This window comes from Lepus europaeus, chromosome 6 (genome assembly GCF_033115175.1).
Source record: "Lepus europaeus isolate LE1 chromosome 6, mLepTim1.pri, whole genome shotgun sequence".
In the NCBI taxonomy this organism is placed as follows: Eukaryota; Metazoa; Chordata; class Mammalia; order Lagomorpha; family Leporidae; genus Lepus; species Lepus europaeus.
Genome location: NC_084832.1, coordinates 865,193 through 884,051, shown reverse-complemented (window position 1 = coordinate 884,051; position 18,859 = coordinate 865,193). Strand labels below are relative to the sequence as shown.

At 60.3% G+C, this 18,859-nt stretch overlaps 1 protein-coding gene across 1 annotated transcript; it reads left to right on the top strand.

Annotated features, from left to right (window-relative positions):
- Window positions 1-1,578: 1,578 nt before the first annotated feature.
- F10 (coagulation factor X) lies at window positions 1,579-18,472 on the top strand. Its single transcript, XM_062193922.1, has 8 exons — window positions 1,579-1,716; window positions 5,075-5,235; window positions 11,086-11,110; window positions 11,795-11,908; window positions 12,752-12,883; window positions 14,348-14,586; window positions 16,820-16,937; window positions 17,860-18,472. Exons 1-8 carry the CDS (start codon window positions 1,647-1,649, stop codon window positions 18,459-18,461), a joined length of 1,461 nt encoding a protein of 486 aa, XP_062049906.1. The 5' UTR covers window positions 1,579-1,646; the 3' UTR covers window positions 18,462-18,472.
- The last annotated feature ends 387 nt before the right edge of the window (window positions 18,473-18,859 follow it).

Sequence of the window (18,859 nt, the reverse complement as noted above, 5' to 3'; positions counted from 1 at the left end):
CAGGTCCCATGTCCACTCCACGGCCTGGGCTCAGGTCCCACGTCCTCCCCACGGCTGGGCTCAGGTCCCACGTCCTCCCCACGGCTGGGCTCAGGTCCCACGTCCACTCCACGGCTGGGCTCAGGTCCCACGTCCACTCCACGGCTGGGCTCAGGTCCCACGTCCTCCCCACGGCTGGGCTCAGGTCCCACGTCCTCCCCACGGCTGGGCTCAGGTCCCACGTCCACTCCACGGCTGGGCTCAGGTCCCACGTCCACTCCACGGCTGGGCTCAGGTCCCACGTCCACTCCACGGCTGGGCTCAGGTCCCACGTCCTCCCCACGGCTGGGCTCAGGTCCCACGTCCTCCCCACGGCCTGGGCTCAGGTCCCACGTCCCCCCCACGGCCTGGGCTCAGGTCCCACGTCCACTCCACGGCTGGGCTCAGGTCCCACGTCCACTCCACGGCTGGGCTCAGGTCCCACGTCCACTCCACGGCTGGGCTCAGGTCCCACGTCCTCCCCACGGCTGGGCTCAGGTCCCACGTCCTCCCCACGGCTGGGCTCAGGTCCCATATCCACTCCACGGCCTGGGCTCAGGTCCCACGTCCTCCCCACGGCTGGGCTCAGGTCCCACGTCCACTCCACGGCTGGGCTCAGGTCCCATGTCCCCTCCACGGCCTGGGCTCAGGTCCCATGTCCCCCCCACGGCCTGGGCTCAGGTTCCACGTCCACCCCACAGCTGGGCTCAGGACACAGCCTGGGCTCAGGACCCACGTCTCCCTCATGGCCTGGACTCAGGTCCCACTGCACCCCCATGGCCTGTCTCAAGTCCTGTATGTCCCACACCCCTCCTGTGTCCATCTGTGGCCTGGGGTTACCCTCAACTCTCTGTAAACCTCAGTTTTCTGTTGTGGAAAAATGATGAGAAAATGATACTTTTATCATGGTTGAAAAGATTAAGTGGTAGTTACACACAGACATCTGATAACTACAAAAAGGGCACAAAGTGACATCAGAAAAACTGATCCAGGGGGCCAGCATGAAGTGATGTCAGAAAGACTGACCCAGGGGGCCGGTGCTGTGTGTAGGCTAAGCCTCTGCCTTTGGCGCTGGCATCCCACATGGGCGCCAGTTCAAGTCCTGAATGCTCATTTTCCAATCAAGCTCTCTGCTATGGCCTGGGAAAGCAGTAGATGGCCCAAGTGCTTGGGCCCTGCACCCACATGGGAGACCCAGAGGAAGCTCCTGGCTCCGGACTGGCCCATCTCCAGCTGTTGCAGCCATCTGGGGAGTGAACCAGCGGATGGAAGACCTTTTTATCTGTCTGTCCCTCTCTTTGTAACTCTGTCTCTTAAATAAACAGACAGACAGATAGGAAGGACGGACGGACGGACTGAAGGAGGAGGGGAGAGGGGAAGAGAGAGAGACAGACAGACAGACCGACCGACCCAGGGCATCCCACAGGATGTGGTTACTGATAGACTGCTGTGCTGGGAAAGGCGGGGCTGGGCGAGGACACGCCCCCACGCAATCCTGCCCATTGCAGGCCGAGCTCCAATCAGGAGGCTGGAATGAGAAGGACGTCCAGCCACCTGGGAGTCCACACAGTGACCCTTGCCCCAGGCCTGTCACAGCAGGGACGGGAGCCTCTGTCCTCGGCCGCACCATGGCCAACCCACTGCACCTCGTCCTGCTCGGCGCCGCCCTGGCCGGCCTCCTGCTGCCCGGGAGCAGTGGTGAGTGCCCTGCGCCCTTCACGCTGCAGAGGGGCCCCTAACCCTAACCACAGGGGTCCCGGCCCCATCCCTGGCTCGCATCACACAGCTCAACCTGGTCGTCAGAGCCAAGGGCAGACCCAGCGCCAGCAGGCGCTCCCTGCAGAGGAGCCTCCCGGGAGGTCAGAGGTCACAGGACAGAGCTAAGGAGAGACAGGGGCACACAGGGATGTGAAGGTGACAGAGAGAAGCCCCCTGGACTCCCAGAGAGCAGGGGCTAGGAGGTCACAGAGAGGAGCTGGGGCCACCAGCCTCGGGCTGGCTCGACCGCTCCGAAGGGGGCATCTGAGCCGGCCAAACCCCAGGCCCGTGTGAGAGCACAGCCCAGGAAGGTGGGAGGCAAAGAGGACCCCAGGGGCAGCAGCGGGAGGAGGCCCTCTGCAGGAGCCTGGGGGGCACAGGACCCCAGGGCTCCTCTGCATCTGGAGGGGGCCAGGAGCCTCGAGGAGGAAACAGCACCGCAGTGAGGCAGGAGTTGGGGGGTGAAAATCAGAGCAGGGGAGACTGGCACGGGCGAGCTGGGGAGGCCACGTGGGGAGCTGAGGGGGGACTCGCACAGCGGGGTGTGAGTGGGGAAGTGAGGGGTGACACGAGAATCAGGCTGACCTGAGGGTGCCTCTGCTGGGCAGCCCCCCTCGTGACGGACCAAGCACGGTCTGGCTCCCATCAGGTCCATGGGGGCGGTCACTTCTGTCCACCCTTGACCTCTTCTGTCCTCCTGCCCACAGCTGGGGGCCCTCTCCGGGGCTCCTCCTGCCCTGTATTGTGGGGCCCTTCTGCCCCTCAGCCCACACCCTTCCTCCCAGGCAGCTCCACATGTGCTCACTGCCCTGATGGCTGGCCGTGCGTGGATAGCTGGGGGTGTCCCCACTACAGCCTGGACCCCAGACAGCAGGGCCATGCTGCCCATCGCCCCATTCTGCACCCGGTGACCGGGCAGCTGGGCTGTGGCTTCACGCCCGGAGCAGGCCTGGCGACCCAGCACTCCCCACTGTGTCACACTGCAGGCCTGTGTGGTGAGGAACAACACGAGCCCCTTCTGCCACAGCTCAGAGAACACAAGTCCAAAATCCAGGTGTGGGAGGACGGGGGGACCGCAGCCCGCGGTGCCCTTGGCCTCTGGGAGCAGCACCTGCTCTCACCCACGTGCCTGCACAGCACGGACCCTGTGTCTCTGCGCCTCCTCTCATCAGGAAGCCGTCGCACTGGGCAGGGCTCACCCCACTCTGGCATACCTGCTCCTCCACTGGTTCCTTCCATAAAAACTGTTTCCAATTAAGACCACCTTCCCAGGTTCTGGGGAGGTCGTGAATGGGGGGCCACACGGTCAGCCCTGTGGTGCAACTGTCAGTATTTCTGGCAGTCCAACTGTGTAATGTACACACACAACTGAACACCCAGAGCAAGCCCTACAGCTGTGGGGCTGGAGTGTCAGTCTGCACCCACCAACTTCAAAGCCCTTCTCCACGAGCTCTCAACTGCGAGCGGAAACACCACTGGTCAAACTGGCTCCAGTGCACCTGTTAACTGCTCAGGTCGCCAACCCTGCCAACACCTCCCCGCCCTGACCTGCCCCAGGTGTCCACAACCAGAGAAATGAGTGCCGTCGGGAAACAAGGCTCAGCCCGCAAGCGCCTGCGGGGCTGCCTTCTCCCCTTCGGAGCCCCGGGCGGTTTCGGGACTCTCAGGGCAAACACGTCCAGCCTCGGCCTGGCTTCACGCCACACGGCTCACGTGGCGCTTACTCAACTCACCAAGTGCGGACGTGCGCTCACGCTCACACCTGCTCAACGCAGCCCAGCACTTAGGACGCTCGCATCCCACGTCAGAGGGCCCGGGTTCAACACCCAGTGCCCGCTCCTGCCGGCGGCCTCCTGCGGACACAGCCCCGGGAGGCAGCGGTGATGGCTCCAGCAGCTGGGTCCCTGCCACCCAAACGGCACTACCAGATGGAGTCCCCGTCACGGCAGGCGCGCAGGGGTGGCCAGCAGGCAGGACAACGGCACACGCTCCGTCTCTCACCTCTCACCCCTCCTGCCAGGGGCGACCTCGGGGAGGCCCCCAGTCACGGCAGGCACGCAGGGGTGGCCAGCAGGCAGGACAACGGCACACGCTCCATCTCACCCCTCCTGCCAGGGGGGACCTCGGGGTGGCCCCCAGTCACGGCAGGCACGCAGGGGTGGCCAGCAGGCAGGACAACGGCACACGCTCTGTCTCTCACCTCTCACCCCTCCTGCCAGGGGCGACCTCGGGGTGGCCCCCAGTCACGCCAGGCGCGCGGGGGTGGCCAGCAGGCAGGACAACGGCACACGCTCCGTCTCTCACCTCTCACCCCTCCTGCCAGGGGGGACCTCGGGGTGGCCCCCAGTCACGCCAGGCGCGCAGGGGTGGCCAGCAGGCAGGACAACGGCACACGCTCCGTCTCTCACCTCTCACCCCTCCTGCCAGGGGGGACCTCGGGGTGGCCCCCAGTCACGGCAGGCGCGCAGGGGTGGCCAGCAGGCAGGACAACGGCACACGCTCCGTCTCTCACCTCTCCTGCCAGGGGGGACCTTGGGGAGGCCCCCAGTCACGGCAGGCGCGCAGGGGTGGCCAGCAGGCAGGACAACGGCACACGCTCCGTCTCTCACCCCTCCTGCCAGGGGGGACCTCGGGGTGGCCCCCAGTCACGGCAGGCGCGCAGGGGTGGCCAGCAGGCAGGACAACGGCACACGCTCCGTCTCTCACCTCTCCTGCCAGGGGCGACCTCGGGGAGGCCCCCAGTCACGGCAGGCACGCAGGGGTGGCCAGCAGGCAGGACAACGGCACACGCTCCGTCTCTCACCTCTCACCCCTCCTGCCAGGGGGGACCTCCGGGTGGCCCCCAGTCACGGCAGGCGCGCAGGGGTGGCCAGCAGGCAGGACAACGGCACACGCTCCGTCTCACCTCTCACCCCTCCTGCCAGGGGCGACCTCGGGGTGGCCCCCAGTCACGGCAGGCGCGCAGGGGTGGCCAGCAGGCAGGACAACGGCACACGCTCCGTCTCACCTCTCACCCCTCCTGCCAGGGGGGACCTCGGGGTGGCCCCCAGTCACAGCAGGCGCGCAGGGGTGGCCAGCAGGCAGGACAACGGCACACGCTCCGTCTCTCACCCCTCCTGCCAGGGGGGACCTCGGGGTGGCCCCAGTCACGGCAGGCGCGCAGGGGTGGCCAGCAGGCAGGACAACGGCACACGCTCCGTCTCACCTCTCACCCCTCCTGCCAGGGGCGACCTCGGGGAGGCGGGCCCGGCCGCTCACGGAGCCCGGACCTCTCACCTCGGCTCCTCGTACCTTCCAGTGTTCGTCAGCCGGCAGCGCGCCAACGACGTGCTGGCGAGGGCGCGGAGGGCGAACTCCTTCCTGGAGGAGATGAAGAAAGGAAACCTGGAGAGGGAGTGCATTGAGGAGAACTGCTCCTTCGAGGAGGCCCGCGAAGTCTTCGAGGACGACGCGAAAGCGGTGAGGGGCGCTGCCGGCGGGCGGGCGGGGGCCGGGCACCCGTGCTGTCTCCACCGCCTCGTTCAGGGCGATCGGCTGCGCCCCAGCAGCGGTCAGGAGATCGCTAGTGGACGTGCTGACTCCATTTGCCGCCGTGTTGACTTTAAAGGGAAAAAAGCTATGCAAGGGCGGGCGGGCGCCTGCGGCCATCAACCGCAGACCAGAGGCCTGGCCGGGCGGGCTGTCCGAGGGGGCGCGCCGGGGAGGCCGCGCTCAGCGCCCCCGGCAGAGCAGGGAGCCAACAGCAAAGCTACGGGCGTCGGGGGCGCCACGGCCAAGCGAGCAGTCCGGCGTCCCCCCCGACCACGGCGGCGCCGGGGCCTCGAGCCAAGCCGGGCTGGACGCCCAGGACGTACTGACACGCGCGGGGCGCGCACACGCACAGCCGGCGCCACGGGCCTGCACCACGCGAGAAGGCCGCTGACGCCAGCCAGGAACCCGGCACCGCGCCTGCGCGGTGGGAGGAGCACGCCTGACGCCGGGTCATGAGCCCGGGACTGCGCCTGCGCAGCTGGAGGAGCCTGCCTTACACTGGCCACGAGCCCGGCACTGCGCCTGCGCAGCGGGAGGAGCAGGCTTAACTCCTACTCATGAGCCAGGGATTGCACCTGCGCAGCAGGAGGAGCACGCCTGACGCCTGGTCATGAGCCCGGGACTGCGCCTGCGCAGCAGGAGGAGCACACCTGACGCCTGGTCACGAGCCAGGGACTGCGCTTGTGCAGTGGAAGGAGCAGTCCTGATGCTTGGTCACGAGCAAGAGACTGCGCCTGCGCAGCGGGAGGAGCCTGCCTTACAATGGCCAAGAGCAAGGGACTGCGCCTGCGCAGCAGGAGGAGCATGCCTGACGCCTGGTCACGAGCCAGGGACTGCGCTTGCGCAGCGGAAGGAGCAGTCCTGTTGCTTGGTCACGAGCAAGAGACTGCGCCTGCGCAGCGGGAGGAGCCTGCCTTACACTGGCCACGAGCAAGGGACTGCGCCTGCGCAGCGGGAGGAGCTCGCCTGACACTGGCCACGAGCCCGGCACTGCGCCTGCGCAGCGGTAGCGTCGCCTCGAGGCCTGTGCTTGGAAATGATGGAGCTTCCGGTCTCCTCATCTTGGGCCTCAGAGAAAGGTGGGGAGGACCACAGGGTTGAGGGGTAGGTAGGCGGCGGCGAGCCCAGACCAACGCGAATGAGCTACAGAGAAGAAACCTGAGAGAGGGGCCACGCCGGAGCCAGCGGCCGCCGCCTGCGGAACAGCTGAGGCGACCGCCGAGGGCGCTGAGGGAAGCCCCGCACAGAGCGCAGTCGCCTCAGCCAGACCACCTGACTGGGCTCGCCGTGTTTGACAGCTCCCCGTGACCTTCCGGGACGGGGTCAAGTTGCAAGCGTGGCCAAGTCAAGGAATTATGAATCATATCAAATAAACCGACCCAGGGAGACGTCAGAATGTGCGGGAAACCCGGAAAGGCTGAGCGCCACTGCCTGCCGCGTCGCACGTCACTGCTCTGGGTTCTTGGAGAAGAAAAACAGCACCTGTTCTTGCACTTGTCCGAGAGAATTCAGAGCCAGCTCGAGACGGGTGAGGAGGGAGGCCGGCTAAGCAACCTGAACTTGTCAGAGAGAATTCAGAGCCAGCTCGAGTCGGGTGAGGAGGGAGGCCGGCTAAGCAACCTGAACTTGTCAGAGAGAATTCAGAGCCAGCTCGAGTCGGGCGAGGAGGGAGACTGGCTAAGCAAAACACGCTCAGGAAAGACAGCGCCCGCCAGTGCTCAGAGGTGTTGTGACTGTCAGCGTGGGGAGTGTCTTTTGTCTATATCTTAGCCCAGAGGCAAGATACCCCTCCCACGGGGGGGTGGGGAACTGCTATAGAGAGAGTGTGGGAGGAGCTACTTTAGGACTGACCAGATCTGTCATGGCAGTTTTGGGATTCCTATATTCCAGGGGAATTTCTTGAAAGAAGGGGGAGGGGGGGGTCCTGTTTTAGCCTCCATATAATCAGATTGGATCTGGCATGGCGATTTTCAAGGCGGATTATCTTTGAGGCATGAAAGACTTAACCCCACCTTGTCTCTGGTTTGTGGTAAGATGTAGTCTTGCCCATGCTTAATGGCTGGTGTGCAGGTGTGCTCGCCTGGGGCCCCTGCCCACGTCTGCCTGCCTGCCTTCTCTGACAGCACTGCTGTCCCCTGGTGTGCAGAGGGGACCTCATCCTCACTCTAATAAAGTCAAGAACATGGACTTGTTCCTGGATGAATATCTGAGGAGGAAGTTTGTCATTTGCTCTAATTGCATCACACATATAAGAAGTTTCTTGGACGAGTTGGGATCTCTCGCTGCTGAAATCCCCGTGTAGTAGCTGTGGCCATTTGTCATCTACTGCGAGCTGGACATGAACTCCTGTCATGAGACCTGCTCCAGAACTTTACCATAAGATGGCGGTGGTCAGTGGCATTGGCTGGGCTTCTGAAGTAAGAGAGTCGATTTGACTTAGCCCTGTAGGTTCACCACCTGTGAATTCTACCTGGCCCACGCCGACTACTGTGAGCTGATTGAAATGAGAGAAATGGAGAAGACTGTCAAGGGTGGTAGAGTATGTCACAGGTGGTTACAAGGCCACTTAGCATCCAGATGTTCCTGTAGGCCAAACCCATGGGGTTGGCTTCACTTGCTCCTGGAGAACCAGTGTGGTAAAAGAGCTTGAGAAAGCCCTGAAAATGGAGCTACCAGAAACTAGCATCTTCAGAACTGAAGAAACCAAATTCACAATAGTATCAACCTAAAAGCCTTTGCAAGTCCTCCGCCTCACACCACACCCAGGCTCCTTGATAAGGTGCAGAGTTCCTGGAAGTCACTTTCAACAGCCCCACGTTGATCTGTGGTTAAAAGCTCCTTGACCAAATGGACGGTTCTGAAGAGGGTCTTAGGAGCATGTTAAATATTTATAATGAAGGAGGCATATCATGCCTACCCTGAGCTGAACGATGCCAGGCAGCAGTGGCAACTTTTTGGAAAATGAGTCAAGGCCACCGATGGTGATGCAGCCATATTGATAAACAAAACTTCTGTATCATCTGGAATACAGGCCGTCCCCCAAGAACTTCTGGAGCACAGCCACCAACTCTGTCTCCCGGTTTCTCACAGACTTCCACAGCATGAAAGAAGGGCTTCTGTTTCCTGCCATGAAACTCAAAAAGAATTGAGCAGCTACTGATACATTGGAAATCACAGCCATTGGCCTTCTGTCTAGAAACTACTAATAGTCTAAGTCATGTGGCCTCTCTACTTCTGCAAAAGGGCCCAGTCTGTGAGGGTATTCTTTTGTGCTGCTAAGCTTCTGACACTGGCTCGTTTCAGCCACCAGCAGACTGAGAATTCCTCTTAACTCCTGTTACTAATTAACGTGTCTCAAAGAAAACGTCATAGTTTCAGGAAACATTTTCATTTTTAAGTGTTTCTTTACTACACAAACATAGTAGGCAGTTTTTTCTTTAAGAATAATAAAAGAAATTGTAGGGGCCAGCGCTGTGTCGCAGCAGGTTAACACCCTGGCCTGAAGCGCCGGTATCCGATATGGGCACCGGTTCGAGACCTGGCTGCTCCACTTCCAATCCAGCTCTCTGCTATGGCCTGGGAAAGCAGTAGAAGATGGCCCGAGTCCTTGGGCCCCTGCCCCAACATGGGAAACCCGGAAGAAGCTCCTGGCTCCTGGCTTCGGATCGGCCTAGTTCCAGCTGTTGTGGCCATTTGGGGAGTGAACCAGCAGATGAAAGACCTCTCTCTGTGTAACTCTGTCTTTCAAATAAATAAATAAATAAATCTTAAAAAAATAAATTGTAATGCTGACACATGTTCACATTCCACTTTTTTCCTCACATCATTTCCCAGACAGGCTTCTTTATTTCTATGTAGCTACCATACGTACAATTTTTAAAGAGCCGAATTGTATCTTATTGTAGAGGTGCATTTACCATTCGCATATGTGAGAGCCTTGTGAGTGATTTCTAGATATGAACATATGCCTGTATTTCTAGCGGATTAGCTTCTAAGGACAGCTGCTTCTAAAAGGGAGCACTGACAGCGCGTCATCAGGGAGATCCAGCGCAGGGTGACGAGCGTAGCCCACGCCTCCTCTTCAGGCAAATGCAGCTGCACTGGACAGAACGCATGGAGCAGTGTCTCTGTGCCTGCGGAAGCAAACAGCTGCATTGCACTGAGGAAGAAAGCAAGACTTGGGGTCCCACGCCATGTGGCTGGCAGTAAGTGCGCCATTCTCCCTCGCGTTCCACAGATCACGTGACCTGAGTCTGGTTCACACTCACAGGCTTCAACAGCGGAGCACACTTCCTGTCCAGGCATCCGTGGAACGTTCCCCAAGGCAGCCCATCTCCTGTGTCATGAAGCATACCTTAGCAAATCTGAAAGACTGAACTCACATAAAACTCCTACATCAAATAGAATTCAACTAAAGAGAAGTAACGGGAAAATCGCCAAGTACTTGGAAACTCAACAACACATAATAATGAGGGGTCAAAGAGGATTTCTCAAGAGAAGTAAAATATTTTGAACCAAGCAAAAATGACTGCAGCCTGCATAGGAAAGTAGTGCTTCCAGGGATATTTATGACATTAAATGCGCATATTGGAAAAGAACAAATGTCTCAAACTAATAATCTAAGCTTCTACTTTAAAATAGTAGGAAAAAATTACCCAAGACCAGGAAAAGAAGGAAATTTAAAAAAGAAGAAGTCAAATAAATTGAAGACAAAAGTAATAGGTGATATAGTGGGTTAAACTGTTGCCTGCAGTGGCAGCATCCCATACGGGCACTGGTTCGTGTACCAGCTGCTCCACTTCTGGTCCAGCTCCCTGCTAATGCGCCTGGGAAAGCAGAAGATGGCCCAAGTGCTTGGGGCCCTGCACCCATGTGGGAGACCTGGAAGAAGCTCCTGGCTCCTGGCTTCAGCCTGGTCCAGCCCTGGCCATTGCAGCCATTTGAGTGAACCAACAGGTGGAAGATCTCTGTGACTCTGCCTTTCAAATAAATAAATAATCTTTTAAAAAAAATAAAATAAAGGACAATGTATCTGTTTATAGAGCTGTGGTAATAAATTGCTACAAAGTCACAGGGACTTGATCTGTCTGTTTTAGACACACAAACCCAGAACCAAGGCATCAGGGGACTCCTTCCAGGGATCCAAGAGGGCCGCATGCCTGTCTCCCAGATCCTGGTGGAGCTGGTAGTCCTTGGTATTCTGTGTGGTGTGGATGACCCTCCAGCCTCTGCTCGTGTCTTCACGTGGCCTTTCTGTGTGGCTCTTTTCCTGCTTCTTAGCGGGATGCTCAGGGCACAGGGTAATCCACTCTGACTTCATCTGGGTCCTTACCTGAGTTACACATTGTGAGGTTCAGACTTGAAAGAGAAAAGAGACCACTATTCAACCAACTACAGACAGAATAAGATTGTGAGCATTTTTTAGGATAAGGCTCTTGAACACCTGTTTCAAGCTAATTATCACCATTTCTTTCAACTAACAACTAACTTTGATTATTGACAAGTCCTGAGTTCCTCTCCTGAATTGTTAGCCTGGGTTTATTTACTAAAAGCCACTCATTGATCTGTTAGGGAATAGCAAACACAGCGACCTCTTTTTGGTACACTCTGTTTCTTGTTGATTAAGGAATTTTCCCTGTTAACAAGAACAACTGCATTCTAGAAGCGACCTGTCCAGGAGAATCTCCTGTGCAGGCTGAGTCCCTGGATGGTGGCCCTTCCTGGTGTAAAATGTCTCTGCTTTCCTAATGTGTGTTTTAATTCTTGTTTTCCTTTTAGAATGAGTTCTGGAACAAATACATAGGTGAGATATTTTCTGTTTTAATCTTGGGTAAATGGGATCCATTAGGATATTTAACTTAAGAGAACTTGGATTTGAATTTTGAAAATACTCCCTGGCTTTCCTTTCTGCTCCTATTTAACTCTTTTTAACTCTGGGGGTTTTTGTAATAATTTTATTCTAATAGTTTTGTTGTTTACCTAAATATAAATTTAAATCAGTGTAGTCTTATCTGAGGATGTCAAACACCACGATAATTTTTTTTTAAGTCCAAGTGTACTACATAGAAGCTATAAATGCCGCTGAGTTAACTACCCTGGCTTACTGCCCCCTGACAGCACTGAGACTGTATCAGTCATGACTGCTGGCGGGAGTGTTCAAGCTGCTCAAAGTGACCACCGGGCTCGCACACACCACCCAGACTCGTGAGGCGCACGTTAGTGTGGGCAGCAGCGTGTGGCTGTCCGTGCACCCCCAGGTCATCAGAAAGAACAGCCTTGTTGGCGCTCAGCCCAGAGCTCGCCTCTCTGCTGCCAGCCCCGTAACACCAGAGAGCCAGCCGAGGACCCCGTTAGATAAAGACATAGTGGTCATAAAAGGTGGGGTGCAGGGGGCCCAGACAGGAGGAAGGAAGTGTGTGCAGGGCATGCCCATTTCCATGGAGATGGAAATTTCCAGAACGTTGGCTTCCCAAACGTCTCTTTGCAGATGGCGACCAGTGTGAGAGCAATCCGTGCCAGAACCGGGGCACGTGTAAAGATGGCCTCGGGGTGTACACGTGCTCCTGTGTGGAAGGCTACGAAGGCAAAGACTGCGAACTGTGTAGGTCCCCGCTTCTCTGGCTCCGGTGGGGGTGGGGGTAGGGGGAACAAGGGAAGGAACCACAGCGCCTAACGCCAAGCTAGATCCTTCCTAACTAATAGAGTGTGACCGCCCTGTCACTCATCGCCCTGTGCAGTCACTGCCCGCCCTCCTGGGGGTGGGCCAGCCCTGTCACTCATCGCCCTGTGCAGTCACTGCCCACCCTCCTGGGGGTGGGCCAGCCCTGTCACTCACCACCCTGTGCCAGGATTCTCAGACACCCCCTTCATTCACGTTTGTCAGCACAGATGAGGAATATCTGAGCTCATCCACTGACAGATTTGATACATTTATTTAATTCTACATGGAAAATTCACTGTTCTCTACTTACAGGAATTGCTAATTAATTTTTAATAAAAATTAGGCTATTACTAGACCAATTTCCCCTAAGGAGAAAGATTTGCATTTCTTTGACGCAGTAATTTCCAGTCGTGGAATGTGTCCTTAGACTGGACTTCCCAGTGGGGTATTAGTCACGAGTCCCCCTTGGCTGACTGGGGGTCCCGCTGGACCTGGCGGCACCAGCTACAGGTGGGCGCCACACCAGGAGTGCCCAGTGTGAGGCCACATCGGCGCTTCTACCTCCACTGTCGCACAGGGGTGGCAGCTGGGGCCCGTGGGGTTTAAGTAGCCTAGGTGCTGCCCCAGCACTGGCCAGGCAGCAGGGGTGTTCGGCTGCCCATCCTGTGTGTACTGGAACCACCCAGCCTGTGTGTGGCACAGCTGGGTCCTTCTTGCTGGCGGAGGCCTGTGTGCGGCCGGCCTGGCCCCTGCTGGCCTGAGTCGGACGTGCCTGTCTTACAGTCACACGCAAACTGTGCAGCCTGGACAACGGGGGCTGCGACCAGTTCTGCAAGGAGGAGGAGAACTCAGTGCTGTGCTCCTGCGCCAGCGGGTACACCCTGGGTGACAACGGCAAGTCCTGCGTCTCCACAGGTAGGTGGGCGCGTCCCGGTGGGCTAGCCAGTGAGGGTTCAACTTGGCAACCGCAGGCTTAGGAACGGACCCACTGGTTCTGAGGGCCAGAGGTGCTGTCTAACCACAGCCTCCTTGTCTGAAAAACAGGACCCATGTTAGCACCCACGTCCCAGGGTGAGCACAACCTGGAGCGGCCCCTGGAGGCTGCTCCTCACAGGGCCTGGCTCCTGCCATGTGACCGGCATGACCACCACATGCCCTGCCTGAGAGAGGGCACGGGCCTGGGGCTGGTCTTGCAGGCTGGTCTCGAGGGCAGCTGGACACAGAGCTGGCCTGCGTGGGACAGGGGGCCAGGAGGACCCTCACGAGCTTGTTTGCTGGGACCCCCGGTGGGCTGCTTTTGACGAATGCCAAGCACCAGCATGTCTGGCCCCGAGGCTGGCCGACAGCAGTGGGTGTAGGACGGGAGTGGCCAGAGGACTTGGGGTCTCATTCAGCCAGTCCTGTCGTGGGGAGCGGGGCCAGCCAGCAGCCCCACCCGTCTGCCTCTCCCAGTGACCCCAGAGTTGGTCCCAACCCTCAGCTGCACATGGCTGGGGACAAGGGAGAAGGAGCCCAGGTGGGCAGTGCCCACGCGGGCCCCTGACCCTCAGCAGGCAGCCCTGCTCTGTCCTGCTCTCCTTGAGTTCACCCCGTGCCAAGTAGCCAGGAGGAAACTGGTTCCAGCGCAGCCGACAGGTGTCACCTCAAGTGCGCAGCTCACACTCCCGCCGTCAGTAGGCTTTGGCTCATACTGGCTCGGAAACCCCCACTGAAACCACGACTCCACATGCATGCACGTTGTTTAAGTTCCAGGAATAATCAGAACTGGATTTCCAGTCAAGCTTGTTCTTTGAAAATCAAACCCTGTAAAGGACTTCCTAATGGAGCAGGTTCTGTTCTGCGTGTGGAGTGGCCGCCTCAGAACGCCCGGGCGCTGCTCCCGGCCTGGATGGAGCTCACCTGCTGAGACACGGAGCGCCTCCGTCCCCCGCCGCCGGGGGCCACTCAGACCAAGCCTGTGTGGTCAGGTCCTGCTCCAGCCTCGGCTGCTTGCATGCAGGCTTCCTGTGGCCCAGGACGTTGGCTTCCACAGCGTCTCATCAGCAAGTTCCAAACACAGACAACGGAAAGATTTTACCAGAGCCCTGCCTCCCCACCTGGGCTCACCTGGGTTCCCCCCTTAGCGTCCAGCTGAGAGCCCCACACCCATGCCTGATCGCACCGCCAGCACCTGCCGCCCGCCCGGCTGTCCCCATGCACGCACACCCAAGTCCCCCAAGTGGCTGGCAGACGCACACCTGCGGACAGCCTGGCGCTCCTGTGTACAGCGCTCTGCTGTGGACCCCAGCCCTCCCTCAGACCCTGCCGGCCCTGGGGGTGACCCCCGGGGACGCGAGGAGCGCCCCCAGGCTGAGGGCCGCGCTGCCTGTCTGCTTCCAGAGCTCTTCCCCTGTGGGAAAGTCACCCTGGGACGTAGGAAGAGGTCGCCGGCCACAAACAGCAGCGAGGGCCCCCCGGAAGGCCCGGGTCCGGAGCAGCACGACGACGACAACCTGACCACCACTGAGGACCCTTTCAACCTGCTGGGCTCCCTGGAGCCGGCGCCCGAGGACGACAGCAGCAGCGTGGTGCGCATCGTGGGCGGCCAGGACTGCAGAGACGGCGAGTGCCCCTGGCAGGTAGCGTGGCGCGGGCCCCACAGCGCAGGCGCGTCTCCCACCGGTCAGGCAGAAGGCGTAAGGGGGGAGGAGTCGGCGACCAGCGGCCCCCTTGCTCTGGGCAGGTGGTCTCTGGGGCCGTGACCCACAACGTGGCCGAGCTGTGCTCCCGTCATCCCATTTTGTGAAGGGCAGAAGGGAAGAGGCAAGGCGCGGCCCCCACCCTCGAGCGTCCAGGAACCCCGGCCCTCCTGCCAGGAGCCCGGGTGGGCGCCCGGACAGTGGCAAGGGCCTGGGCCACTGCTGCTCCCCACCGAGGGGCAGACGCCGGCCTTGTTTCCTGTCTGACTCCTAGGGAGCCAGCAAAGTGCGTGTTTGTTTCATGAGTGATTCAGACGCGGGCTGCCGGGTTCAGAAGATGAGAGCCGCCAAGAATTCCTAACGCACGTCCCAAATGCTGCGGGGCAGGTGCCTGTGCTGGAAGCACACTTAACTGGGCGCCCTGTGTTTCTTTTTTAAAAAGAATATTTATTTGGAAGGCAGATACAGAGAGACAGGTCTTCCATCCGCTGGTTTACTCCCCAGATGGCACAATGGCCCAGGCTGGGCCAATCCAAAGCCAGGAGCCAGGAGCTTCTTCTGGGTCTCCTACACGGGTGCAGGGGCCCAGGGACTTGGGTCCTCTTCTGCTGTCTTCCCTGGCACACCAGCAGGGAGCAGGATTACAAGTGGAGCAGCAGGGACTCGAACTGGCGCCCACATGGGCCGTCAGTGCTGCCGATGGCGATTCTACCCGCGACACCACAGCACCGACCCCTGGCGCCCTGTATTTCACCCTGGCCATGCTAACTTGAGGTTCGCGATGTCAGTGCTGGCGTCGTCTTGGGGCCACTCCTAAGCAGCAGGGCTTGATGGCTCCCAGTTCTGGGGCTGCAGGTGCCAGGTGCAGGCCCCAGGGCAGCCGGTGCCTGATGTCCACCTGATGCAGAGGGCGTGGCTCCCCCACAAGCCTTCTGGAGGGCACAGACTCCACCCCCTCCCGCCACCCCAGCCACTTCATCCCTGGGGGAGGGTCTTGGAAGACCTTGGCGGTGACCTAGGCTCCTGCAACGGACATCCCGGAGCCGCCGGCCACCTCCAGCAGTGACTGCAGCGTCCCCCTCAGGGGTGCCTTTGTCTTCTGGGGTGGGGGATGGCCGTGAAACCATGTGCTCTGGCCCCGCCAAGGAAACCGCGGGCGGGGCTCATACGCCAGTGCATCTACAGCAGGCTGACTGGTAAGCTGATTGCCATGGCCCACGGATGATGTCAGAAATATCCAGGAAGAAGCCCCCCGCCCTGGAAACCCACCCACAGAGCCCACAGAGGCAACCGGCGCATCAGAACACGTCTGCTCCTGGCGTGGGGCAAGCTGGGCAGTGTGACGCGTGGACACTGCACTGCCCGAGGGACTGCGTGGCTGGGTCCCCACAGGGGTCCCCACGGGACTAAGGAGTGACTTGGCGCTCCGGGCATGGTCGGCAGGGGAGGGCTCAGGGGGGCTCTGTGGCTCCTGCCCCTTCCGCCACTCCCCCGCCTGTCCGTCTGAGCTGCAGTGAGGTTGTCACTGGCTTGGAGAGCCGGCTGAGATGTCACTCACAAGGCAGACTTGACCACCTGTGTCGTGAGCGTCTGGGAGGACTCCAGTGACAGTCACTTGAGGGTGGGAATGTCCCCTCCCCTGGAACCGTCCTCACTCCCATGGCCAACGCTTCTCAGATGCAGCGCCCGGTGTGGGTATAACGTGAGGCCGTGCACAGGCTAGGGTTTTGCCCACTTGCAAGTAGGCTCTGTGCACAGTACCCGAGAGGAATGAGGGGCGAGCCCCTGTGATGCCAGCTCGGGGTCCACATGGAGCAGGAGGCAGGGGAGGGCCTTGCCTGGAGCGGCTGCCCAGGCGCACAGTGGGGCATCAGTGACACTGGCTGAGCCATGAGCAAAGCAGGACCCAGGCTGCAGAGGCGGAGCTGGGGCACGAGCTGCAGAGGGCCCGGGAGGGCCTCCCAGGTGGCCTGCGAGCAGCGCTGGGATTGGCGGGAGGCCACAGGACCGGCCAGGGAGAGGCCAGGGCAGGCAGCGTGCCCAGGGCCCCACCTTCCAGCTTGCAGGTTCTGCCCAGGCCCGGGGGCGGGGAGGGGAGACTCTGCGGCCCTCCTGGTGCCAAGCCCTCTCGGTCCCGCTCAGAGTCACACACGGCAACCCCATTGCCCACCAGGCGCTCCTGGTCAATGAGGATAATGAAGGGTTCTGTGGGGGCACGATCCTGAGCGAGTACCACGTCCTCACGGCAGCCCACTGCCTGCACCAGGCCAAGAGATTCAAGGTGAGAGTAGGTAAGTGCGCCCCAGTGCCGCAGACCCCCAGGGAAGGGCTGGGGGCCGCCCGTGCCCCGCGCTCCTGCCCTGCCTCCCTCTTCCACACCCACTGAGCACTGCATACCCCTGCCCCACGCTTTTGTCTGTGGGATCGTTTGTCCGGATCCTGCCCTGTGCGTGAGCTCCCGCAGCCCAGGCCTCAGGGGTCACCTGCAGTCTGTAGTACCAGATTTTCTGTTGTTCCTCCAATTCCAGTGTTACAGCGCTCTGCATGGCTGCTTTTTTTTTTTTTTTGGACAGGCAGAGTTAGACAGTGAGAGAGAGAGACAGAGAGAAAGGTCTTCCTTTTTGCCGTTGGTTCACCCTCCAGTGGCCGCTGCGGCCGGCGCATCTCGCTGATCCGAAGCCAGGAGCCAGGTGCTTCTCCTGGTCTCCCATGCGGGTGCAGGGCCCAAGCACTTGGGCCATCCTCCATTGCCTTCCCGGGCCATAGCAGAGAGCTGGACTGGAAGAGGGGCAACCGGGATAGAATCCGGCGCCCCAACCGGGACTAGAACCCGGTGTGCCGGCGCCGCAAGGCGGAGGATTAGCCTAGTGAGCCATGGCGCCGGCCTGCATGGCTGCTTTTAAATTCTATCAGAGTACTTAACTCTTAACCACATTCCCCACTAACTCCCTGAAGTGCCTCATGTACCCAGACATCCAATATTCTTCATTCTCCTTCAAGTCTGCCCGGCACGGCCACGTTTCCCTGCTCAGTGCCGAGGGGACTGGCGGCCCAGCCGCACAGCACGGCGGGCTGGGACATGCAGGCGAGTGGCTGGCGGCCACCCCGGGGGTGGGCAGAAAACCGCTCTGCTGCCCTCCCCCACGTTACCCCCGAGCTGCCACGCCCAGCCCACGCTGAACTAACGGTGCCACTCCCTCCCCGCCATGGCAGGGGACCGGGACATGGAGCGCGAGGAGGGCAACGAGGAGGCCCACGAGGTGGAGGTGGTCGTGAAACACAACAGGTTTGTGAAGGAGACGTACGACTTCGACATCGCCATGCTCAGGCTGAAGACGCCCATCACCTTCCGCAGGAACGTGGCCCCCGCCTGCCTGCCCCAGCAGGACTGGGCCGAGTCCACGCTGATGACCCAGAAGACGGGCATCGTGAGCGGCTTCGGCCGCACGCACGAGATGGGCCGCCTGTCCACCACCCTCAAGATGCTCGAGGTGCCCTACGTGGACCGCAACAGCTGCAAGCTGTCCAGCAGCTTCACCATCACCCAGAACATGTTCTGCGCCGGCTACGACGCCAGGCCCGAGGACGCCTGCCAGGGGGACAGCGGGGGCCCCCACGTCACCCGCTTCAAGGACACCTACTTTGTGACGGGCATCGTCAGCTGGGGGGAGGGGTGCGCGAGGAAGGGGAAGTTTGGGGTCTACACCAAGGTCAGCAACTTCCTCAGGTGGATCGAGAAGTCGATGAGGGCCAGGGCTGCCCCTGCAGCCGAGGCAGCCAGGACCCCGGGGCCCACAAGCCCACCATTAAAGTGAGCCCCTCCTGAGACCTGGCTTTTTTTACTGGGACAGCCCCGGGCGCCGCCAGCTCTGTGAGGTGACAATGCTGCCTCCCCTCACAGCTGGCATCTCCTGCAGGAACCCTGTCCCCAGTGTGGGGTGCCGCCTCTGCACAACCAGGAGGGCGCCCCACCTGCCAGGCACTCTCCCGTGCTGGCAACTGCGCTACCCTTCAGCGCCTGCGCCACAGGAGCTCACACCGGGGGCCCAGCACCTGCAGAATCAGCCCCTGGGCGCAGGAGCCCACACGCACACACACAGGGGCTCACACACACCAGGGGCTCACACACACCGGGGGCTCAGCCCCTGGGCCGCAGGAGCCCACACACACGGGGGGCCCAGCCCCTGGGCGCAGGAGCTCACACACACACGGG

Coding starts and splice junctions, on each gene's coding strand:
- F10 (XM_062193922.1), top strand. CDS start 1,647: ATGGCCAACCCACTGCACCTCGTCCTGCTCGGCGCCGCCCTGGCCGGC. Junction 11,111..11,794: donor GTTCTGGAACAAATACATAG/GTGAGATATTTT, acceptor GTCTCTTTGCAG/ATGGCGACCAGTGTGAGAGC. Junction 16,938..17,859: donor GAGATTCAAGGTGAGAGTAG/GTAAGTGCGCCC, acceptor CCGCCATGGCAG/GGGACCGGGACATGGAGCGC.